The sequence below is a fragment of the Aquila chrysaetos genome, chromosome 3 (assembly GCF_900496995.4).
Source record: "Aquila chrysaetos chrysaetos chromosome 3, bAquChr1.4, whole genome shotgun sequence".
In the NCBI taxonomy this organism is placed as follows: domain Eukaryota; kingdom Metazoa; phylum Chordata; class Aves; order Accipitriformes; family Accipitridae; genus Aquila; species Aquila chrysaetos.
In genome coordinates this window covers 33018795-33044873 of record NC_044006.1, presented here as the reverse complement: position 1 = coordinate 33044873, position 26079 = coordinate 33018795, and the positions used below count along the sequence as shown (strand labels likewise).

Sequence of the window (26079 nt, the reverse complement as noted above, 5' to 3'; positions counted from 1 at the left end):
CAATATTTTATTGCTGGTATGTAATGCAGCAAGTTAAAATTTAATGCCTCAAAAAAGAGAATACCTTTGTAATTAATCATGTATCATTAAATACTGAGGTTTCAACTTGAACTGGAGACCACCTGAGTCAGAACCTTACAGTCTCACACAGAGAAAAATGGTAGCTGCCAACAGGGTATTTCCTGTTGGTTTTCACAACAAACAAACAAAAAAATTGGATATCTTCATACAATCTTCAGATGTGCAGTATGAAAGCATTTAGATGCAAGTTTGAGAGGCCTACTATTTTAGGCAAATAATAGATAAACAAACCTCCTATCTCTTAAAAAAACAACTCCATCAGAATAGTCTTAGCATCTTTCAGCAAATTGTGTGACATATAAAATACACTCAATCTTATGTTCTTAAGTTCCTAGAAGTTTTGGAGGAAAAAATACTTTAAACTTACTTAAATGCCTGTAATAACTTTAAAAAAAAGGAAGCATAATGAGAACATACACAAAGATTCTACTGCACTGTGTGAAGGTAGAAAAACTACTGAACAATTCTTTGGCTTTTCCAACATCTCGTATAGGCTTTATCAGTGAAATACTTCATTTGTATCTTTAGTGAAAAAAGAATTGCTTTATACTTCTCAAGAGAGAAACCATCTCTTTCTGAATGTCTGGAGAAGTGCTGAGAATAATAACTACCATAAACAAGTAATTAGTAAGAATTTACTTTTCTGGTCTATAGATTATTACTGCCTGGAGACATAATTTCTCAATAAACTCCAGCTTCTAACTGTTGCAATACCAAAGACATCAAGCGTTAGACTTCCCTACAAAGTGTATGTATCAGCTTAGGCCTGCACAGGAAGAATTCTTAAGGCTGGGCTGAAAGAACCAACATTTACTCAAAGCCTTTGATTCGACACAGGTACATTCGCTTTCTATTTCTGTATCTCAGAAAGGGTCAAAGCGCTCTGCAATGTAGAAGGGCATAAAGTAGTGCTTGACATGTTGGACAAACACATATGTCATGCAGACATCCTACTGTTATGAATAAATCAATTCCTGCTTGTGCTAAAAGCCACTGATGTAATCACAGAATGTTTTAGAAACCTGATCTTTTTGCTCTTAACTGTGTAACACTGCAAATTTTGCCCCTCCGCAAATTAAGGACTGGGCCTTAGTATACTTCTGTTGAAATAAAGGCTTTTCTGTCAATTTGAGTGTTTAAGTGGAAACCAAAGTTCCGTAAGCTTTAGGCTAGCCTTCTCTACAGGAAAGTAAACAACCCAAAATATATGGTGATATATGTATAGTTTTCCTTCCACAACCACCTTGATTGCCAGAGTAATTGTAATTGGGTGTGCAAATTTCTTCTGGATGACACCAGAAGGGAAAAATTACAAAGATGATATAAAACCATTTTTTGTTTCTTATCCTAGGAAAGCCTTGCATGGCACAATTGGGGTGATCCCTGGACTTAAACCCATTAACAGAAAAACATAACAGTGCTATTATGAGACCCAAATGGAGGGAAAATACATAACAATACTGTATATCAAGCAAATCAGAGCAGGTCTAGAAGGAGGGAAGGAGGAGGTAAGTGAGGCCATGAAGGAGTTATTTATCAGGTACTATAATGTGAGGAAAAGATGAGCACCTCTTTTCAAAAGAGGAATCACAGAAATTTATTGAGAATATTGTGGCATCATTCCTCAAAATCCCTTATGCTCAATTGTTCTCTATGTTTCTCAGTGGTACCCCCCTGCTCTCAGAAGTTTTGCACCCGCTTGCTCTCTTTCCACATCCCAACGCTGATGAGCTCCTGTCTGCCTAAGCTTGTCTCCCAGGCTCAGCATCTCTATTTGACTGTGAGCAAAGCTGTCACAGTGGTAAGCACTGTCAGAAAGATATTCTGCCTATTTTTGTCTGTGAAAGCAAGGTGTAAGAAGGCCTTCCTTAAGGTATTTTCCTGGCACTGCTACTGTGGTTGCAGGGTGAAGGCTAGTGTTACTCCCCTGCAGCACCAAGCAATGCATGTGAAGAGCAGGATCCGAAACAAGTAAAACAGTGTCACTCAGAAACTGCAGGAGTGAGAAAAATTAGAGGGCTTCCTTCCGCCTGTGAAGTTTTTATGTAGGCAGTGGAGGCTGGTGTGAAACATCTGCATGAGACAGGTGAAGGGGAACTTGCTGCTTCCTAGAAGTCCCCTGGTTGAGGAAGTTTTGTGAGATAGCTTTACTTCAGGGAGTTTCAAAATGTGTAATGGAGATGTGTGGTGCTGGGCCAGTTCCCACCCAATGCAAAACATCTGTGTGAGAATATACTGGAGATGTGAGGAACCTCAGCACCAGCTGTTTACAGCTGTCAATCTACTCCTGCTGCTCCAAGTGAATTGCTAAAGTAAACACAGCCTATGCTGGTTTATTCACTGCTCACAGACAGAACAAAAACTGTCATAGATTGTGATGTACCATAATTTTCCAGGAAAATATATTCCATAGCACTCTGAAAGCAAAAATACTGTATTTAAATGAGATTCACAGCAGTATATTTTATTCACTTTGAGAGACAGACCCAGAAAAAGAGGATTACCAAGCTGAGACTAATAGCTGCATTCAACATACTCAAATTTATGCTAGTTTACATTTTAAATAAGAACTCCATCTGTAGGGGGAAAATAGTACTTCAACGTGCCTCACTTTATTGTATAGTGCCACCTAGGGCTTAAAAGCTTTTAAACTTAAGAGTGGCAAAGGATAGGAAGCCCTATTAATAGCAGAGAAAGTATTTCTTAACATTAAATCATTTGTATTTTGGAATTTACTAGGCTAACAAAGTGCTGCCGAGATTTCCATACTGTTGTATCTGGCAAAAGAATTGTAACCTTCACAGTTCCCTTTGGAGCTGGCCATACACTTTCCCTCTTCCATAGTCTGGCAGTGATTGGGGGTGTCACAAATCCTGATTTTCTCCTTTACTAGCCAGGTCTTGCTTGTTTGATCAGTGGAGAGGTTACCTACACCTACTGCTGCAAAGTTGGGTAGGAGATTGCTGTCTTGCTGGTTTTGAGTCTGCAAGAACTTAAAACAGAGCCTTGAAAAATTTGCTGTGTGAGGCCAAAATCAGAGAGGAAACCCTGGCCTACTTCTACTTAATCTAGTCTACTGAAGGAAGGTGCTGTACAAGGGAGGAAAGAGATGCTGGGACTACTTTCTGTCTGTGAGCAGATACGCTTTATTCCTCCTGAAACTTCCCTGCCCCCCGCACATGACAAATTGCTGTTGGCTCCTTTTGGCTTCTTTTGATTTAGCCTAGAAATGGGCAAAAGAAACCTAGAAAAATCTGCCCATCTGTGTACCATGTTTGTTTTTTCAAACTGAATTTTGAGCTAGAAGCCTGAGTTGTGGTCATTTCTTTCATGAAAAATCAAAGCTCCAGGAGAGATAATATTTTAGAAGTGTTTTTTTCCACACACTATTTTTATTCTCTCAAATGGTATTTGATTTTATTCCGTATCTTCCACAGCAGATGGCATACCTGCCTCACTAAGACCAGAGACACTTTCTGTGATCTGCTCACTTGGCAAGATCTATTATACCTCAGGCAGAATGCAGATTATACATACATGCAGTCAAGAACCTCTCTCCCCTGTCCTGACAGGAAGGTAGTGATGCTATCACAATATTTTCGATTGCATGACTGTATGCTTGAACTGTGATACAGGGCAGGTGTCTCTTCCCTTCCTTCAGTACCCTCCACACACATAAGCAATTAAGATTTGATTATTAATAAGAAAGGTGGAGAGGGAAACCTGATTTTATTTGTGTTAAGTTCCTTTTAAAAATCATCTACACTGAAAAAAGAAAAAAGGCCAGCTGACAAAAATTGCTTTGTCTGTTCCTTAGAAATGGAAAAAAAAATATTTTGGAAGCGCAAGCCACAAACATGGCAAAATGATGCCGAAAGATAAACCAAAGATTGCTCTAAGTATCCCTCAGGTAAACAAGCCCTGCAGTAAAACCATAGCATGACGGTGTTGTGGGCGGGATTTAAAGGGGGGGGGGGGTGTCAGATCGCTTAAAGAATCACCTGCAATTGTATTAGCAATAGAAAAATGATTTAATAGACATTTGTATAAAAGCACGACTTCACAGAATTCGATGGCAAGGTTCACTCTATTACTTAGTACATGGATGAAATGCACACAGGAAAATTAAGTTAGAATCAAACTAAACTTACGTATAAGGGACTGAAAATGTAATAGGGTAAAAGGGAATGTTACAAAGAATTAATTTCTTGTGATTTGTGCAAAGAGGCGTCCCACTCAGAGGGAGATGCTGGTCACAGCCTGCTGCGGTCCAGGAGAGCTCAAAGGGCCTCACTTAGTACCGCTGTTTATAGGTTTGGGAGATGATTGACTTTCATCATCAACAAATTGCTAGAATCCCAGCTGCGCTGGAAAATTCCAAGACTGTCTGAGAATAACTTAAAACATAGGTACGGGATGCTCCAAGAGTGTCAGGGGAGGATTGTAATGTCTCAAGGTTGTTATAAGAGAGAACTGGCTGTAGGTTGTTATGAGAACTGGCTATCTCTACTCCCGCCCCCTCGCCTCTGCTGGGCAGCCGGAGTCCTTGAGATGCACAGCGTAACTCCCTGTCTTAGCTGTGTAACAGTTCCTGGCACAGTCAAGGGCTGCTTAACTGCCCGACTCATTACACTTATGCTGAGGCCTAGTGAGCCTTCCTGAGTTCATAAATCAGCCTGGAGAGGGGGAAAGAAACGCACCACCACAGATGGATAAAGCAAACTCTCACGACTGTCCTCTAGATGTCATGATGTAGAAGAGATGAGAAGCTGGATACCAGGGCTGCCATACTTGAAGCTGAATGAGCTTTGACAAGATTGTTAAAGAAAAGGTACAGTAGGGAATAGTAAATTCGTTGTGGTGCCCATCTCGATGCAGCATGCTCTGGAACAAGCAGACTACTGCTTAGATACTGGCGATAAGCACCGTACCAAGCCTGTGAGAGAGGGAGACGTACATTCACATCAGGTCCACATTTGATATTCTTGCTCCATCACTCAGGGTGGATTTTTGGTGACTTTCTTGTTTTGATAAAAGTCTGAGAGATATGCAGTTACACTAGTTGTACAGTGCTTTTGTTTTTATAGGTTCTATTGCTTACCAAAACAGCAAAACCAGTTATGGTTTTTACACATATATATGTATGTGTATATAAATACACATATAAATAAAATGCCAGCATAAACAAATAATTACATTGGTAAATATATACACATTAGGGGGACTTGCTATTACAACTTTATTGGCAGATATTCTATAATACAGATATAACCTAATGATCTGGGCCAGCAGCTGTTTCTTACAAAAGAAGATACAACAAATTCAGAGACTTGGAATAAGATACTTATGAATAAGGATTGCAGGATTCTCTCATACATGTATGTCTAAAAGAAAGTCTGAAGATCAGAGTTTAGTGAAGAGGAATTGGAGAAGCGGTGATTAATAGAGTCATTAAACATAATTTGGAATATTCAGAATTTCAATTACAAAATAAAAAGACTCATCCTGCTCTTGAAATTCTTGAAATAATGTTTTCAGAATCTTTCATTTTGCAGGGCCTGGCTCATTAAAAGCTGTGATGGTTTAAAGGTGTTCAGAGCTGGTGTGTCTAAAGTGCGTTTCTTTCTTTCCAACTGTATCCCTCTGTTAAATAAAGTATCACCTTTCCTTACAAACGTTACCTCTCTGAGGTGCCTGGCAGTGGAGTTAGGGAAAACATTGTAGCTGGAGGCCTGCCGCAAGACTAATAAGAAGAAACCCTGCTTCCGCTAAATCACTTTTGCCATTGACTTCCCCCAGGACAAATTTTGTCCTCAGATCTGGTCTTTCCTGACACATGTTGTCCACCTGGCAACAACGTCAAAATCATGTAATGCAGAATCTGTTAATCAGAAGCAGGTGTATCCACACTTACTGTCAAAAGTAGAAAAACAAGTTGATGTTTAACAGGAATAAATGAGGAAGGGGGGAAGTCTTGGAGACCCGCATCTGGAGAAATAATACAAGAAAGTGTTCCCGTATTAACAGATGACAAAATTATGGAAGCAGTGTCTTACAGGATCCCCACTGTGACACAGAGGAAGCACACAGAGAGCACGACGATGAAAGCCCACATTCACAGAATGGCAATGAAGAGTAACTGTCCCTGTGTCTCAGGAGCTTGAATCCAAGGGACAGAAACACAGGGAGCCTTATAGTGCCCAAGACAGGACACCCCCAGGGCCCCTTCTCCTAACCTCATCCCACCTCCCATTGTATATAACAAGGGGGGTTCAGGAGAGAAGGTGGACTCTAGACTCATCCACAGTCCCTACCCAAGAGTCAGAACAATACATGGCTGCCCAGCCTACAAAGATACCTCTTAGCAAAGGTGAGCGCTTTAATACTATATATAGTATATCCAAGTCACTATAAACATTTAAGAATCTTGAATATTTATGACGCTGCCAATGTCATTTATCCCATGTCTGGTACTTTATTGACAAACATAATGACAACAATAACAAATGCTAATTGGAGTCTTCAGTCTGATGAAGGTTACTTTGCTCCTCAGCACACTGAATTCCAAGGACACTCCAAACTCACGGTGTGAAACTGGGCTTCTTCGGGTCTGCCGGCGGGAGTGAACGGGTGTTCCGACATCCACTTAGGAAGGAATTCAGGATGCAGACAGGAGGCCACCTTGTCGGCATTAATTACTATGGTGATGAGCACCTTAACAACACTTAAGACAGTCAGGCTGATAATCCACATAAAACCACATGAACTAGTTAACATTTTGAAGGCTTCCTCGTCACCAGCTGGTGACACCTGAAGGAAGCCCCCGGGTCACCGCTACCGGCACTGGCTGCCCCGGAGGGGATCCCGGCACACCTGAACCGGGCAGAAAAGACAAAGTACTTTCGATGCAGCGGCCGACACTTGCCAATCGCTTCAGTGCCGCGGAAGCGTCTACACAGAAACGGCCCGCGCCCTTCCCCCGGCCGCTCCCGCGCTCCCAGCCCTCACACTGCCACCCGGCAGCCAACATGGCGCCCCCGCCCCGACGGCCCCCGGGGCGGGGCGGGGCACGAAGCGCATGCGCCTCGCCATCCTCACCGCCCCCCGCCCCCCCGGCGGGCAGCGCTGCAGCGTCCTGACATCAGACGCGCGCTCCCCCGGCAACGGCCGGACGTCGCGAGGCCGCCAGGAACCCGGAAGCGGCGGGCGAATAGGAGCGAGTGGCGCAGTCAGCGGGGCGGGCTCAGTGCGCGCGGAGGGCGGCGGCGGCGGCAGCAGCAAAGTAGTCCCGGGAGGCAGCGGCCGTTTGGCGGTGGTGCGGTCGGCGCTGGGCGCAGCGCGGGGAACCTCGGCCCTATCGGCGCGCTCGGACCGGGCGGCCGCACCGCGCGGCCGGGGAGATGGCGGCGGACAAGGCTGCGGGTGAGTGCGAGGGGAGCCGCCGCCGCCCGCCGGGCCCGCCTCGGGCCTGGGCCGCCTGGCGCGGAGGGATACGCTCCCGCGCGGGGGGCGGTGAGTGCCGGCACGTCCCAGGCGGAAGGAGAAACGAGTTGCCGGCTCGCTCGGTGCTGTTTCCTTCCGCCGAGGAAGTAGTGCCCCCGCGGCGGCGGGACTGCGGGCCGCTGCCGGCGGCCGAGGTGGCCGACGTGAGGTGCCGGCGAGGCCCGCCGCCTGTGGGCGCGTGTCCTGGCGGGTCACCGGGCGGGCCGAGTGGGGACGGAGCCCCCAGTGCCCTCGGCGAGGGGGGCTGAGCAGCTGCAGCCTCCTGGCCTGGAAGGGCCGGGTGGGGAGGGCCTTATGGACGTATCGGCGGGGGTGGGTGTCTTCCAGCGCTGAACAACAGCGGCAGAAGTTGATCTTCTGGGTTAATGTGTTAAACTGGGGCATTCGGAAGGTGCTGGCGAGATTTGAACGCTTCGTGTTGCTACTTAATCTCTGGAGTTCAGTCTGATTCCCTCTGAGCTGCCGCTTTGGTCTCAGGGGATGAGTGGGTCTTTCCTAAGCTCGGGCTGGAAAAGACACTGTGGAAAGAAATCACCGAGATAAAAAAATAAATCATCTTCTGGTAAACACCCGAAATAAATCTCAAGTACAGTTGCTGTGTAACTCATTAGCATTGATAAGCTACTGCTTGTTCATCTCCCATAAGACCACCCTTCATGCAAAAAAATCCTCTGCAGGAAAGGTCCTTCCCTCAGATGGCAACTCAGTGGGGACGGAGAAGAGGGAGATGCGGAGGAAACCCAAAGGGATCTACTTGTGTTCTTTGGTTTTTTTCAGTTGGTTTTACGTGGTTGGGAGCTTTATTTAAATTTGCCTTAAGCATTTTTTTTTCTGGATGCCAAATATGAAACTCCTCAGTATTGGAAAAAGATTGTGGGAAAGATTAGTCTACTGTACTGAGTGATGTGTACTAAACTATCCTGTGTTTATTTATAAGCACTGTAAGTGTCTCCTAAAATACAAGAAAAAAAAATTGGCATTAAGTTTTTTATATTTTTGTTGTTGTTGTTCTTGGAAGAGTTGAAGGAACTTTTCAGTTGTACTTCCTTAAAAGAAAGTATGTGCCCAAATGAATCAAAGATGTGAGCTATGGCAAGATATTCTACATACTGTACTTGTTCATAGCAGTGAGTTACAAATAACTTTCCATTGAGAAGTGTTTGCTTTTTATCATACAATATTGAAGTCTATTACATTTATACTAGTAGTACAGTGCCTCATAGAAAACTGTAGTCTTGGTGCCACAAACTGTCATCTTATAAAGGCTGAACACTCTGGCTGGTCTTCATACCCTTCAAAATGCTTTTGGGGCAAGGGTCGGGTGATAGATTCCTCCCCTTCCAAGGAAGAGATTATCCCCCTGCTTGTAGAGTTTGGAAATAAAAGATAATTCCAGAGGTGCTCTAGTATCCAACAGCACACTTCATGCATAATTTACAGGGCCTAGGAACAAGAGAGCTCAGGAATAGCAGTGCTTGGAGATACAGAGAACAGGTATGAGAAGGATAATGATTGCAGTCACTCTCCAGGTGTCTTCGGGTATGTGTATGTGGGAGATGTGGCTTCTTGTTGCTTACATGATGTGGCAGCAAGCCAATGAGGAGAGCAGTCTTTCTTTTGAGTTGGCAGTCTCATGCTTTTCCTTGTTCTCCTCTCGTAGAGCCAGTTTTTCCAAAGTTCTGCTGTCCACTGTGATGTAACTTCTCCAGTAGGAACAACTGCCTGCTTGTGCAAAGCAAACAAACCTCCGTGACATAGTGTTTCTGTTGCTCAGCCCCAGGATTTCTAACTAGGAAGATAATTTCCTCACTTGCTTCTTTAACTTCGAACTCAGTGCAGCAGCTTCCTCCAGATCAAAATCTGAGCAGTTGATTTTTACATCCTTTTCCAGTTTGCCCCTTTTGCCCCTCATCGCTAGCCTGATGTGTATTAGTTTTAGAGTTGCTCTGTACTTGTGAAAGTTGGACAAAATGAAAAGTTAAGCTAACAGGTCCATGTGTAAATACCGTTTACAGAGATAAATCGAGTCCTGTCATTTGTAAAGCAGAGATTCTGCACCATTTCAGATGTTTCAGCTGATAGTTGTAGCTACTGTATGGATAGGAGCATGTTGGTAGTGACAGGTGTACCCTGTGTTACCCACACCACATGCTTCTGCAAGAATGCTGAAGATCACTAGATCTGAGTGAGCAAGTGGCATGCTCTATGTTTTGCCAGGGAACAATGCCTCTACCTGTTTCATTTTCAAATGCCTCAAGAAATATGGAAATAATAGTTTTACTTGCTGTGATCTTGCTCTTGATTGCCATTTGCAGCTGAGAGAACAGGAGTACTTTTTTTTTCTCCCCCCATTTAGGTGGAATTGGAGGGTTCTTTTCAGTATCTTGAGCCAGCCAGCTTTTAGGTGACTCCTGTATGTGAGATCTCTTGATAATAAAGATCAACTGAAGCAGTAGATCCTGGTCTAAACAAGAGCGGCAGGATTACAGTAAATTAGAAGGACCTTTAGCTCTTTAACATGTTTCAAGTGTGTCTGGGCAAAAAGGGTAGAGAGTAGCCAAAGTGGTTTTGTTGTTTTTGTTTTCTTTTTTTTTTTTTTTTTCAAGGGAAAGAGCTATGCTGTGAACTATGTCAGCAGAACTTTAGTTTTATTCTTTCTTGATAAGCTTCCAGTTCAGGTTTCGCAAACCTGCTTTGTTTACTGAGTCGTAGTAGGTCCAGTTAATTGGATTACAGCCATAAAATTGACTTTACAGGAGAAGGGACAGCTCTGTTTTTGCTTAAAGTACTCCCCAGTTTAATTTTGGGTTTTTTAATGTACCAGCAGACTTAGAGACACCGTGAAATTTGTAGACCTATCCTGATTTTTCCCTAGGAGATACATCGAACAGCTACGTAAGTGGTGCTTTTATTACACAACTTAGATAACAGTCTCTTTGGTTTATCTTTCACTTAACTGAAGACGTTTTACTTTGGGATTCAGACTTCCATAAGCCCACCTTCATTTGAGATGCTTGTTTTTACGAGCTTGCATACAATGGCAGTAATGAGTAATGCACTCGGTAGTTGATGGCACTCTGCTATGTAAACCTGCGTGTGAGGAAACTCTTGACCAGACCGAGCATTATCAACTTCAGAAGTCTTAGAGTCTCAAGTCTCTGCACTATGGTTACTTTTACTAGCATAATCTAAAGGGTGTGCTGAGCAAGTAAAGCAGATAATGTAACTTAGCATGGAAGTTTGAGGGAAGATACATTTGCTTATTCGCTGTTCTTCTAGAGATCCTTGGAGAGTGATAGCTTTCTGTTCAGCTGTACAACCACAAGATTTAGAGGAGGAATTGGATCTAGTCTATATTTAGCTTGAAGGAGAAGTGCTGCTGGTTCCTTTCCTCTTTTGCGGCAGAAAACCTTGGCACGTCAAAAATTTTCTGAGCTTTTTTGTTTTAATTTTTTCTCCCACCTTTCCCTTTCAAAGAAAAGGCAGTGCAAGTGGTGTTGATCACTGCCTTATGCACGGTCAGATTTTATAGCAGGTGCATGCAGTTCTGTAGCCCCCTGAGGATCCATCCCTCCAGAGTACTGAAATTGCTGAATCCTGACTTTTGTCTAAATCGCAGTGGGTTACTTTGTAACTTGCACATGGAAGATTGTTGAGATTTTAAAATCTGAACCTTGTTGGCATCTTGATGCAGGATGAAAATCACAACCAAATATTTCCAGTTCTTGCTCAAATGTGTTATTGCCTAGGGCAATGGAAGGGATCTCGCTATCTTCCCAGCAACAAGCACAAACTATGAATAGATTACTAAGTCTGGTTTGTTCCTACTGTGGATGTTAATTGATGAATCTTCTGAGGTTTGGTTGCCCTTACTGTTGTTGTTTGTCTTATATTTGTACATTTTCATAGTCAGTAGCAGACGATCCAGATATATTGGTGGTGATGGGGAATGGATTTTGCAGTGGAGCTCACAGATAAGTGTTTTCATTTGTTCAAAGTGAAAACAAAATTAGCAGAGTTTGCATTACATCTGTGAATCATAGAATCATAGAATCATTTAGGGTGGAAAAGACCTTCAAAATCATCGAGTCCAACCATTAACCAAGCCCACTAAACCATGTCCTGAAGTACCCTGTCCACTTGCTTTTTGAATACCTCCAGGGATGGTGACTCAACCACTTCCCTGGGCAGCCCGTTCCAATGTTTGACAACCCTCTCAGTAAAGAAATTTTTCCTAATACCTAACCTAAATCTCCCTTGCCTCAGCTTGAGGCCATTTCCTCCTTTCCTATCTCCAGCCACCTGACAGAAGAGACCAACACCCCCTTTCAGGTAGTTGTAGAGAGCGATAAGGTCTCCCCTCAGCCTCCTCTTCTCCAGACTAAACAGCCCCAGTTCCCTCAGCCCCTCCTCATAAGACTTGTGCTCCAGGCCCCTCACCAACTTGGTTGCCCTCCTCTGAACACGCTCCAGCAACTCAATGTCTTTCCTGTAGTGAGGGGCCCAAAACTGAACACAGTACTCGAGGTGCGGCCTCACCAGTGCCGAGTACAGGGGAACAGTCACCTCCCTGCTCCTGCTGGCCACACTATTTCTGATACAGGCCAGGATGCGATTGGCCTTCTTGGCCACCTGGGCACACTGCTTGCTCATGTTCAGCCGGCTGTCAACCAGCACACCCAGGTCTTTCTCTGCCGGGCAGCTTTCCAGCCACTCTTCCGCAAGCCTGTAGCGCTGCATGGGGTTGCCGTGACCGAAGTGCAGGGCCCAGCACTTGGCCTTGTTGAACTTCATACAATTGGCCTCAGCCCATCGATCCAGCCTGTCCAGATCTCTTTGTAGAGCCTCCCTACCCTCAAGCAGATTGACCCTGCCTCCCAACTTGGTGTCGTCTGCAAACTTGCTGAGGGTGCACTCAATCCCCTCATCCAAATCATCGATAAAGGTATTAAACAGAACAGGGCCCAACACCGAGCCCTGGGGAACACCACTTGTGACCCGCCGCCAACTGGATTTAACCCCATTGACCACAACCCTCTGGGCTCGGCCATCCAGCCAGTTTTTCACCCAGCAAAGAGTGCACTTATCCAGGCCATGAGACGCCAGTTTCTCAAGCAGTATGCCATGAGAGACAGTGTCAAAGGCCTTGCTGAAGTCCAGGTAGACAACATCCACAGCCTTTCCCTCATCCGCTAGGCGGGTCACCTGGTCATAGAAGGAGATCAGGTTGGTCAAGCAGGACCTGCCTTTCATGGACCCATGCTGACTGGGCCTGATCCCCTTCTTATCCTGGACTTGCCATGTGAGTGCTAATTCTGGGGAAGAGAAAGAAGACATTGAATTTACAAAGGCTACCTAGGCTATTAAGATAGCAAAAGGTCGGTTAGAACAAAGCTTCCACTGTGAAATTCAAGAAGTAATTTTCTGCAAGAGTGGAAACCATTGCTGGTTTATAAAGTCTTTGTTTCAAAAACATTAAATTATTTTTGTATGTTGTACCACGAGTTAATGTTTCTACAAATAAGCTGTCTGGTGTGGTGGTTGTGTCGTGTTTTGCATTGGGTTTTTTTCCTCCAGTAGTTTGTGTTCAGAACAAGGAAGAGTTTGGTGGCGTTTTTTTCAGCTTCTTTGACATGGAATGTCTGTACTGTGGTTTTTAATGCAACTTTACTGAATTCTTAATTGTGTGATGACAGAAGGGTTCAGTAGACTCCTTTCTGAAAAATATGCTCAGTAGTGACTGAAAAGTAAAACATTAGGAATTCTGTGTAAAAGAAATTGAAGACAATTAAAATCTTATTATATTGGAATATAAATGCTCAAAGGGGCCACCATCGTAATTGCTACATGCTGTTCTTGTTGTCTTAACCTGGAAAAGGATATAGTAGAACTAGAGAAGATTCTGGGAAAAAAGTGGAGAAGATACAGAATAAACTGTGCCTGCTCACCTTGGAAGAGAGATGATTCAAAGAAAGATCTGCAAGATCGGGAGTGAGGCTGAGAAAGTGAATAGGCAGCATTTGCTCATGTCATGCAGTATAATCACTAGATAGCATTTGATGGAGCATACTAAAGAGTACAAAAGTGTAGAGAGTTTTAAAAAAAGATATATCAAGTCTGTCAGTGGTTATTTTTAATGATGGTTCGATTGCAGCCTCTTATTTAGGGAGACTTATTCTTCCAAAGCAGGGAGGTGGGTGGAAGTTCCAGTGTTTGCTCTGTTTTTTGTGTTGTTCCTTAAAGTATCTCTTGCTGTTTAGGAAGCAGCACACAGGATGCATGGGTTTTTCATCTAACCCAGTGTGGTATTTATTCTATGATGTGTGGCCTTCACAGCTAATTTTTGTGCAAATAAAGACAATCCTAGTGTACGGTTGCAGCTTTAAAGAGAAATCTAAAGTGTATGCATTGTCAGTTAACTTGTAGGACTTTGTTTATTGATTGAGCACGGTAATTTAGCTAGGATTATAACATTTACATTTTTTGGAGAAGAATTCACTAGGAGTGTAGGATAACTTGAGATATTTTAGTGTAGTAGGGATTCAGTGCTGCATTTACCTGGAAAGTTACTTGTACTGGCAGGAGGATCTTAAGAAATGGAAGAAACAAAATTTTTAAGCTGAATAGCTGTCATCACATTTGCAAACTGTCTTGTAATCTTCTGTCCACTTTACAGATCAAGGTACTGAGAAACATGAAGGAGCAGGTACCTCTGGGATTACTGATCAGGAAAAGGAACTGTCAAGCAGTGCATTACAAGCTTTTCTGGTAAGAAAAAGCCAAACTCTGAGACTTCTAATTTACCACATAACTGCTAAATGGGCCTATATAATTATTCTTCCTGTTTTCTTAGCACAGTTGCAAATGTGTTAATGAGATATTATATTAGAAGTAGCACTAGTAGTGTTATAAAACCAGCACATGCATTTTCTGTCTGCTATGATGTGAGAAGACTGAAGGGGATACTTGAACAAAGTGTACAAGAGCACGTTTAATCTTGATTCTCAAAAGTCAGTAGCCTTAAAAGCTGTATAATGAGTTAATTAGAAGCAGCAGGCTGCTATTCTGTATCAGTGTTGGAAATGCATGATCTCTCTGAAGAATTAATTGCTTCAGGCTAAAAATGTTGTGTTAAAGGGTTTAAAGGAACCACATGTATTTAAAAAACAGCAACCAAACAAACGTTTTTCATTTTAGCATCTTGCTGTATTCCTTCACAAAAAGCATTGTATACTATTCTGTCACTTTACATTAAAACATATTCTTGAACACATAACACCTATAGGCAGTATTTACTACCTGTTTTGTGTTTCTTGGAAGATTTTGTGTGTGTGTGTTAAAATTCAGGTACCACGTGTTTCAGTTTACTTCTTTGTCTTCTAATTTTATTTAGTGTAGCAAGTGACAGGAAGTATAATTGCTTTTCCTTTCAATTGTTGTGTTCTTATCACAATGCCTTGCATAATTCAGTTTTGGATGTGTTAAATAGATCAGGGGAAGAATTTAAATACTGTCTTTTGAGATTCCTGCTTGTATATTTCACTCATTACTTTCATTTTGTCTGGAATGTTGTGACATGAAGTGCATGTAGTTGGGCCTTAAGCTGACTACAGCTGATGTTGTTCACTGATGTCTTCTTGAGTGCTTTCTAGCTCAATTATTCTTTTTCAGTAACTTTTTGCTCATTGGCATTTGATCCTGAGAACTGAAGGCACATGAAAGGGTTGTCTCTTTTCCACCTTGCCCACAGATCTATGTGCTAAAATATTTTGGTCTGCTGATGACTTCATCTTTAGTTTTATACTGGTCCACTGTATCTTGTTTATTTCATGATTTTTTTGCTTGCTTTAAGAACTCCCTAATTTCATGGAGTTGTGAGGTGGTGACAGATGTGAGCAGAATTAATCTGGTGCCTTGTTTGCCAATTTTGCTTGCTACCGAGTTGCTGTAGCTAGCTTTGTGGACTGCCTTGCGTGCTGCTTTATTGTATTGTGCTTCCGATTTCAGTCTCGATAGAATTACTATAGAATTGTATAGTATATTCTAGATCCTGTCTAGTAGAGTGGAGTAGAGGACTGTTAGCTGAGGAAAACATCACAAAATAAGTTGAGCATTTAAGGGTTCAAAGTTTTTAGTCCAACCATGGTTAGAAGCCTTGTTGCTGTGATCTGAAAGCTACTCCTGTTGAAGAGAAGCTCTGAGTGTGAACATGTGAAGAAAATCATTGGGAGATGAACTGTCTTAATTAAAGAGCATGCCAGCAGTTGAGTTGCAAGTCCCTGTGTTCATGCACGTGATCACTAGGCAATCCATGCTGTTGATACTTAAAGTTGTGGAAATACTGTGTGTCAATGTCCTGCTACGTCTCTCTGTAAACTGTATAACTGTGCTTTCACAGGAGACTGAAGGAACTGGGATGGCTTTGTTGAAAGTAGCTGCAGAATGGCAACTTTCTTGGGAAGAGCAGATGGACCACAGAGCCTTTCTCTGTTGTAATTCTTCCCTTAATAGAGGAAGTTAGGCGGGAACCCAGGAGAAGCTCCATGGAATAGCACTTAAAAAGGAAGTGGAGAGTGGTCGTGGTACCCAGGAGCATAGCTTTTGATTGTGAAGCATTGACAGAGATAGAAATTAATCTGCTTATCTGACTGACCAGATTGGAAGTAACCCTGATATGGAAGAGGGGAAGGTGATTATTCCTGTATAGGAACTGAACAGTAGAGAGTAAAGGATCATTTAGGCTTAACATAGTTGAAAGGGTCTAGAGTTCTGTTTCATTCCTCGATGCCACTAAATTCCTTCTGCACAAACACAGAAAAGACTAAAACTGAAAGCAGAAAGAAGTGAGCCATTCTGAAGTTCTTGCTTATTCCCAAGGTCCAAGAAAGGGGTTTCTTGATTATAATCACACCTCAGAGGAGCATCATGCTTGGATCCTAGTTTCTGTTTAGGCATGCCTAGATGATTGAATACTTCATTCAACAGCTAAAACTTGTAAAATATTATTTAAACCTTTACTGGGAAAGTGACACCTTCTTATTCCAACCTGTCTTAAGCTGACTTCCACAGACTAAATTGTAACTCACAGTCTCTCCAGATTAAGTGAGAAATAAACATAAAATGATGGGATGGGACTTAAGTAAGCAACTGAAGCTGCTCAATATGCATGTGATGGGGAAAGACCATGAAAACTGAGGAAATAAAGAATATTGAAACTTAAAATAATGCAACAAAGAGAAATCAGAATACTTTTCATGGAAACATCTGTTTGTAATAATCGGCTACTCCATTTGTCCTTCCTCCACAAAATTCTTTTGAAGTTTGGACATGACCTCAACTTTTAGACTTTCTTCTCATACATATTAATCTGCATAAATAATGAAGTATGTGCGTAGAGGTTTAGTTCACTTCACTTGCTGTTGATAAAAGGAAATACTACTTTGCTCTCTAAACTTACAGAGGATACTTTCATTAAAACTTAGTAGCCTGCTAGTTTAAGCTTTGTATCTTCTAATGCATGTTTCTGGTATGTTTGCAATTTCCAGGCTGGAAACTATGATGCTTGTTTACAACACCTAAATACCCTTCAAGACATAAACAAAGATGACTACAAAATAACTTTGAATACTGCAGTTGCAGAGTTCTGTAAAAGTAACCAGACTACAACAGACAATTTGAGACAAACCCTTAACCAGCTGAAGAACCAGGTAACGCAAAGATATTGATATGGTACTTGATTTTGAGTACTATTAATGGTGGTGAGATCTTCCAGTGAAATAGGAATAAAACTTCTGCCCCTTGTCCTCTAGATTTAATAAAGAAATAAGATAATAACATTACTTTTAAACCTCTGTTTAATCATTTAGGACACTTTTTATAGTTAAGTTTTTACTTATTGTTGAAATTGATCTGAAGCTGAAATGTTTCAGAGGTTATAGCCCTAGAAAGATCTGCTATGTTCTTTCAATAGAAATTTCCTTAACCTGAAATAGTTTGTGAAATAATAAAGAAGTGAAAATGTTACTTTACTACTCAATTAACAGCTTTCTATTTCGTTGTAAATTTTTTGCTGGATTTATGTGGAACAACAATACATTTTATTAGCTTATAATTCTTACTGACCTATCTTCAGACAGATTAATACTTTAGGATTATTATTTTAAATATTTGACATTTTTTAAAGTTGTAGGTATTGAAAGTTAAATGAAACGAGTGGGGTTTTTTTCAGGTTCACTCTGTTGTTGAAGAAATGGATGGTTTAGATGATGTTGAAAATAGTATGCTGTACTACAATCAAGCTGTTATTTTGTATCATCTGCGTCAGTATACTGAAGCTATATCAGTTGGGGAGAAGCTGTACCAGTTTATAGAGCCTTTTGGTATGTAGACAGAAAGAAGAGTTTTGTTCATGCAATGACTACAGGAAGATCATTCAGTCTTTCTCGCTATCAGACAAGTGATTTGTAATTTGCCTAACATGGCTCTAAAAAGTAGGTAGGCTTCGGAATAAAGAATATGTTTTACTTGTATCAAGGACAACAATTGATTTTGGGGGGAAAGCATTTCAGAGACATTTAGCAGACAAGTATAATGAAACTGAAATGGATTTTTTGACAACTTTAAAATGTATTTATGTAAATAATATGTACAAACTAGTTGAATTATTGAAAATCTAGTATTTTGAGTCATCATACAACTTCATGGGTGGGTGTGTATTTGTCAGGGCACTCGCAGTTTTAAATACCTGCATTAAGTCGTACATAATTGTATGTGCTCATATCTGAATATAAAGTCTCCAGGTTTTATGAGGTATGGCACACTGTGTAGTGGAATTGCCATACTTGTATGAAGTAATTTCATAATTCTCGTTGAATTTTAGAGGTGATAAGGCTGAAGGATGTATATGTGTGTGTCTCAATAAATTAAGTAAATGCTACCATTATTCTTCTTCAGTTCCTCCCAGTTTTCAATATGCCTATTTGGGACTTACTCTGTGAGGCCAGCCAAGCAGAGATGTGTTTGTACAGAATCCTTTCAAGTTCTGTGGGATTCTACATATGTGTATGGCTCCATCTGTCTGTTTAGATGCTGGATCTTTGGTGCTGATCTGCTTAGACCAATCCTCAGAATCTAGAAACGTGAAATACATGTTAAGCTGTCTTTAGTCTATGCTTTTATACTGATGCCGTTTGAATGAATTACCTTTTTTTTTTCCGTATGTGTACTTATCTGTATTGTGTTGATGTCTGCATTTTTTTTTCTTACCTAATGTATTGATTTTTCTCGTTGTGTTACATAGATGCACTTCATAGTTAATTTTTTTTTTTCAGTCATGTTTGGCAGGATTGGTATTAGAGCTGTAAAATCATTTTTACTTCTTTGCTTTATACAGAAGAGAAGTTTGCCCAGGCTGTGTGCTTCTTGCTTGTAGACTTATACCTGCTAACTTACCAAGCTGAGAAAGCCTTGCATCTCCTTGCTGTTCTGGAAAAAATGATTTCACAGGGAAACAATAACAGCAAGAATGGAAAAAATGAGGTAAGCTTAAAATCATATGAATGCCACTAAGTCTTTACCAGAAGTATGCTTTAACTCAATCCAAAATTACTCTTTGAAAATACTTTTGAATTATAAAACTGTCAGATCACCTGTAACTTCAGACAGCAACTTATACATGTTAGTAACTGAGTTAATTGTATACAGCAGCTGTTTATTCCCTCTCTTTTACCCTTTTCTCTTATTCCCAGGGAGCTAAGAAGTGTTTCTTAAGTCAGAGACTTGCATTGGAAAGACAGTTGTCTTCAGGGACAAACATATATAGTTTTTCTTGTTTGTCTTGGATTATGACCATATGAGACCCTAAGTTTCAAAGGGGAAGTCAGTGTCAGAGAGGAATTGCAATTGCGTACTATAGTATGGGAAATCAAGCATCTTTTTTACATAGCATCTGAAAGTATGAGGCATACTCCTAAATGAAATCTTTTGTATGTATCTTTTGGAAAAATCAGTAGAATGGGTAGCGGTTTGGAAGTGAAAACAGGACTCTTCAGTCTTTTCCTGTCGATGGAATGTCACACTTAAGATAAAACATTTTATCTTTAAGTATATAGTAATTCTACTGAAGAAAATATTAGAGAGACTCTAGAATGTGCATATCATCCTTCTGGGTAAGAGAATTCTTCAAACACCTCAACCACAGAGCAGCATAGTATAACACTAATGTTAATATATAATTCTGCTCTTCACAGGCTGGTGTGGTTGTTCGTGGATATTGATTGTTAAGATCAAGTTACAGTATTTGGTGGGATGTGTATTTTTTGACTATTAAATACTTGTTTTTCTTCTTCATGTGAGAGTGATAAAAATAGCCTATGAAAGAATCTGTCAACTGAATTTAAAGCGTGACTAGTAGTAACACTTCCTTTTATTTGTTTGACAGTCAGGTAATAATACAAATAAAGATTCTTCGAATCAAAAAGCTGAAAGTGGAGCTTTAATAGAAGTTGCTAAATCTAAGATACATCAGGTAAGTGCATATTATTTATATAAGAACGTGGGTTCAAGTTTTCTTGAAACAGAGTGCCATCTGCTTCAAATCTAGTTCAGCATGAATTGTGATACTCTGTCTCTCCTTGAATTTCATGTTGTAAACCAAAAGAATTAATTTATCTAACTCTTCCTTTTTATAAGATCCATGTAGAGGAAAAACTGACCTAACACAGAAAAAAACCCTATTTCAGCCCCTGCAGTTTATCATAATTTTTTTAAACTGCAGTTAGCTGTACTGACTTTATAACTGTTAGGCCTCCAACAGTCTAAAGCTGAGGTTTTATTTCACTGTACTGTTCTGTGGAAAAATATGTGAAGAAACAAAATGCTTCTCTATCAGCATTCACTTATTGGTGTTTTCAGTTTAGTAGGTAAATGTCTGGAATTAAGAGGTTAGATTATTTTAATTAGTTTGTCATTTTAAGTGCTAGTATCTGTGTTTGAATATAGAGTAGCTGTTGACCTTTGAACAAAGTGTGCATCTGCTTACTGTAAATACGAAGCCTATAAATTTGTTGTTGAAAGTCTGAACAGAATTTATTTTTTAGGAAGGCTTTTTGAACAGCTTTTTACTACCTATTTTTAAGCTGTATATAAAATACTCTGTACTAAATCTCTAGATATGGTTCAACTTGCAGACCTGCACAAATTGTTGGTTTTTATTTAACAAATTTTATTTTAATTTTTTAACAGTATAAGGTGAGAGCCTATATCCAGATGAAGTCACTAAAAGCATGCAAAAGGGAGATCAAGTCTGTTATGAATACAGCTGGGAATGTAAGTATTCTTAAGGCTATTGTTTTTCTAATCTAGATCTGTTTTCTATCTTAAAACTGTATTTGCTAACTTTTTTTACAAAGAAAAGTCTTATTGAGGATGGATGTCTGAAATAACACTTTATGTAGTCAGTTGGGGTTGTAATCTCTTTCCTGCAAGTGTAATTAATGTAGAATTTTCTTATTTGCGCCGTTTTCAGTTGCTCAGAAAAATGCACTTTATTGTTAATGATACCAAAATAACAGTGAAACACTGTATAATAAAGATGTTCAGTTTGCTTTATAATTGAAGCAGCGCAAAATAAGTTTTAGTTTACTATAAATGTTATGGGTATTACAAACTTCTGATGTCATTGGTGGTTTAAACTAGTTCATAAAAGATTAATTCAGGGATATGCAGGGTTTGGGGTTTTTTCTTTTTGTTGAAAATTTTTGGAGGCTTACCTCTTGCTAGAAAGCAGTTTCTTTTTTTATATAGGAATTCTCAACTCAGAATTACGTCCACCATCCCAGATAAGTTCTACATTAACTGAGGAGCAAGGAATGGGAGGAGAGCACTTCCCATTTGTTGCCAGTCTCAACAGCTGCTAGTTTGACAGAAATCATTCTGGATCATGAGGTCTCTGTTGGCAGACCAGGAAGATGACAGCCCAGGAGGAAGTTGTTGAACTCTGCAGGGTGGGAAGCATAGGGAGGAGTGTGCTAGAAGACAGGTTGGAGAAAGATACTCTCAAAAAAAAAAAAAAAAAAAAAAGAGATCCTCTGCACTTAGGCATTGCTGTGACAGAGTTCTCTAGAATAATGTTGGGGTTTAGAGCTGTAACAAAGAGTATGCATAGTTTTGTAGTTCAGAGGAGGTGAGTGTTAATCAGGTGCTCAACAAAGAAATGCTACTTCTTGAAAGTATTAGGGCCTAAGCCCATGTATTTTTTAAATGACAGCAGAGGCAAGCTGTTTGTGGAGTGATTTAACACTAGCAGTAGAAATCCTAAAACAAGATAATTACCTATTGTTTTCTCCTTCACAGTCAGCTCCTTCTCTCTTTCTTAAGAGCAATTTTGAGTATTTGAGGGGCAATTATCGTAAAGCCGTCAAACTTTTAAACAGTGCAAACATTGCTGAACATCCAGGCTTCATGAAAACAGGTAAAATAGAAAACCTTCATCCTGCAAGTACTTAAATGTGTGTACTGTAATAGGACTACTTGTTGATATTAATTTTAAGCATATTAATGATTACTTAAGGGAGTAGGCTCTGAATGTCATAGGTTTATATGCTGGATATGTTTTCATCTTTCTTGTGCTCCTTCATGTGACACTGTTGTGTTTTTATTGAACGTTTTTCTAGACAATGTAGTGATTTTCTATGAAAATGGATTTGTGAAGGTGTAAATGTAGAATTTGCAAGGCTCATATTTGGGTCTCTAAATCAAGACATGAAACAAAAGGCAACATACTAGATCTAGAAATCAGATTTCAGATTGTACTCAGAGAGGAGACTATAGCAGTTATAATGAAGATTTTGGAGGGAAATGCAAATGTTTCATGAAGTGTTAAGGTTTGACTTCTACTGTATGCCATTTTAAGTTACTTTTATATCTAGGAAGTGTATATGTGTAGACGTGCACAGAAATGTAACAGCACATAAAAGTGTATAATGTTTTAGATATAAAAGTTATTTATATACTATAAATATATATGCTGTGTATATATACCCTTACTGTATATGGTATTATTTAAATATATTTGAAATTTTAGTTGGCTGTTTAAAATATCAATTGAAAAATATGGAGAGAAAGTTGTGTCTTGTGTCAGTAGAGAGTTAGGATTTCAAAAAATACTTGTACTCTAAAACTACTGAATTTCTTTACTACTTTGTTCAATGATGGTTGTGTGATAGTACTTTTAATTTCTTGTGCTGTAAGATCTTTTATCTAGTAGATATTGTTACATAGATTGCAATTAGGTGATAGAAGTCGCAGAGTTAGCCCTCTGAGTAAATCTTTTAAACTTCTGTATTTACAGATAAGTTTCATAGAAAACATTCGAAATATTTGCCATAATGCCTATTCTGGCATATTTTGACACTTCTTTTAGAATTTACTCTAACTTATCTTTCTGACAGTTTTTATGCTTAGAGTTCTCTTTATAACTTAAAAATTTCTGGGAAGTTTCATTTTCACATAACTCTTTTGCACTAGCTTTTTTGCACAGTAGAATGTTCACTTAATAGTCTTCCTAGGTTACAATTAAAATAATGTCTGGTTATTTTGTTACTGGTCTTTTTCTTGGTTGTTTGGATTTTTAGAGTGGTGGTGTGGTTTTTTTCTTTTTTATCAGTGGTAACCCTGTAGAGCTACAGTTAGCAGTAGATAAGTCAAAAGTTTAATTTTCTGTTCTTTATTATTTAGAAGGAACTTCTTTACAGTATTACCTGAACATTATATATTTAGGAAAGAGAGTGCATTTCCTGCTTGTATGGTTAGGTTGACATATTTGTTTATTTTATAAAACTTAGGAAGGTAACATCATTTGAGAATTTCCTTTTTACAAGAGCTGTCTGTTACAAAGCTTGAAGTGCTTGCATGCTAAGTTCTATGAAAACCTCCAGGTGAACTTGAATTTGCAATCTGTCACATTTGCTTTTACCTGGCTCTCTCAGAATATGGTGCACAAGATCTGGAAATCTGTGGCTGCTGATACATAGGTCATTTCAGGTCAACTGTCCAAAAGAACTAGAATGGTATACAGCAATGTAGGTTATTAAAATGCTTGCAAGGCAGGGAGTAACTGCATAATCCATGAACATCTTGCTGAAGAACATGTTTAATAGACTACCATAATATGCTGACCCATGAGAGAGCAGTGGGAGCATTTTATGGGCTCAGTGACATTTTTCAGTTTACAAAGATGGTCTTTTCTGTTCTCTCAGGTGAATGCTTAAGGTGTATGTTCTGGAACAATCTTGGCTGCATCCACTTTGCAATGGGAAAGCACAATTTAGGAATTTTTTACTTTAAAAAAGCCTTGCAAGAAAACGATAATGCGTGTGCACAGCTAGGAACGGGCAGCTCAGATCCAGGTAGGACTTTTAAGAGATAAAAATAGATGGTGGAAGAGGGGTGGGTGAATCAAGGAAATGGAGGATAGAAGCTTTCAGTAATTATCAGCAAAATTCCTATTTCATCTTTTTGCAGAGGATAAGATAAGGAGGGTAAGAATTTTGATTGTAACTTGATTTCAGAGTATAGTTGCTGTTGCCAGAAATAGTTGATGATAAAATATGTTCTTTTTCTGCTGTTTTCTTTGATGTGCCATGGGGCCGGGGCCATTACTCCTCTCTCATAGTCCTTGGCCATCAGTCAGGGAGATATGACAAAATAAAGTTTCTGTGACCTATTATGCATCATTAAAGATGTTATTTATAGTCCTGCTGACAGTAGATAGAATCATCAGGACTTGAAGGATGGGGGGGGGGGTGTTTTGTTTTGTTTTTAACTTGGAACATATAGAAAACGTGGAGTGCAATACTGTTAAATTAACATTTGGAAGATGGTGAATTTCTCAAATGGTCTTACTGAACAATTTCCAGAGTTGTATGAGAAATGTTCTTCTACTGTTTAGTTTTATGTGTAGTTTTATCTGTCTACATTTGTTGTAAGTATACAAAAGACAAGAAAATAAACATTATAATAAGTTTTCTTGCTTTGATTAATAATACTTAAGTTTTTTTTTTCTCTTCCAAGTAAATGATTTCATGATGAAGTGATAATTTTTTCCTTTCTTGTTTTCTTTAAAATCTAGTTACTATCACACAGTTTATTGGTTTTCCTATTTCTCCCCTGGCCCTGTACCTAAGTGCAGTCTTAGGTACCAGTGTGAAGACAGAAAATGTTTTATGCTTGTTAACAGCAAAGTGGTTTTCTTCTGGAATTTATATGAGTAATAAAGATGTGTATTCTCACAAATATGGGATTCAATGTTATTATATAACATTTGGCTTGAGTGACAAGGAGCTTAAGTGCTTAGCATTTAATGTACTTCAAACTTTATTAAGACTACAATTAATTTGTCTTTGATATCAGCTTTGATGCGGAAGGAATTTATTTACAGAGGGAAGCTAGTGAATTTCTGTGATGAAAGAGGTTTTTGGTAGTTTTTGGGTGTTTCCCACAGCTTCCCTCCTCGTCCCAGAGTTATGTTTTCTGCTCTCCTGAACTGCACATCCAATATGATGTAATCCTTTTCTGCAGGTAAAAAATTTTCAGGGAGACCCATGTGTACGCTACTGACTAACAAACGGTATGAGTTGCTCTACAATTGTGGAATTCAGCTCTTGCATATTGGGAGGCCCTTAGCTGCCTTTGAATGCCTGATTGAAGCAGTCCAGGTTTATCACTCAAACCCTCGTCTTTGGCTGAGAATAGCAGAATGCTGCATTGCTGCCAATAAAGGGGTAAGTAGATTTGCAGATTCCTTATTTTGATTGTAGTTATGAAATACATGTGATCACAGAAAGGAAGAAATAATAGCTTGAGTTGAACTATGCATTTTAAAGGCCTAATGTTGCAACACCTCTGTGTAAGTCCAGATTAATTATTTTTCTGTATACGTGTGTTTGCGTGTTTAGTCTGAAGCTGCAACAGGTGGAGGATAACTGCCATAGAAACAGTGTCTTGATACCCAGTGTTTAATTGACTTTTCTAAGATCAGAACAATTAGAGTAGGCTATTCAAAAGATTGGCGTGAGATGAAACAAGCACGTAAGTGGCTGTTAGAGCTGCTCTTCTACAAAGTTACAAGTTTTTTTTCTGGAGAGACTGGTTAAGCATCATTTTGTTTTGGCAATTTACTGTCACACCCCTTTGGCATTCCAACTCATAATCTGAAGGGGTAATCCTGAATTCGTTTGAAGCATGTTAGATTTCTCCAAGTCATCTGATGGTTTACCTTACTTTGTCTTGAATAATTTTAGAAATAAACATAAAGATATTATTTGGAAAGAAACTTGTATTATTCTCTAATGAGGCATCACTTTATAACAGGAAACAGTATGTTCTTTCTGTAGTGAATGCTCTCTACTTAAAATGTAGGTGTCGACATTAATAGTTTGAATTACTATTTATGGATATTTTGTGATGCCTCAGCTTTCCACACACATTTCACATTGG

The 26079-nt window shown here is 39.8% G+C and overlaps 1 protein-coding gene across 2 annotated transcripts in view; it reads left to right on the top strand.

Annotated features, from left to right (window-relative positions):
- The first annotated feature begins 7224 nt into the window (after positions 1-7224).
- Positions 7225-26079, top strand: part of CNOT10 (CCR4-NOT transcription complex subunit 10) — a 37744-nt gene continuing 18889 nt past the window's right edge. Inside the window, exons 1-10 of one of the 2 annotated variants that reach the window (XM_030010545.2) lie at positions 7226-7503; positions 14261-14352; positions 17130-17291; positions 17813-17963; positions 18977-19122; positions 20024-20110; positions 20827-20910; positions 21937-22054; positions 23841-23990; positions 25162-25364. In XM_030010545.2, coding sequence (XP_029866405.1) covers positions 7482-7503; positions 14261-14352; positions 17130-17291; positions 17813-17963; positions 18977-19122; positions 20024-20110; positions 20827-20910; positions 21937-22054; positions 23841-23990; positions 25162-25364 — 1215 coding nt within the window. In that variant the 5' untranslated portion in view covers positions 7226-7481. Of the gene's footprint in view, positions 7504-14260; positions 14353-17129; positions 17292-17812; positions 17964-18976; positions 19123-20023; positions 20111-20826; positions 20911-21936; positions 22055-23840; positions 23991-25161; positions 25365-26079 lie in introns of both variants that reach the window. The other variant, XM_041122537.1, reaches the window with a different exon arrangement.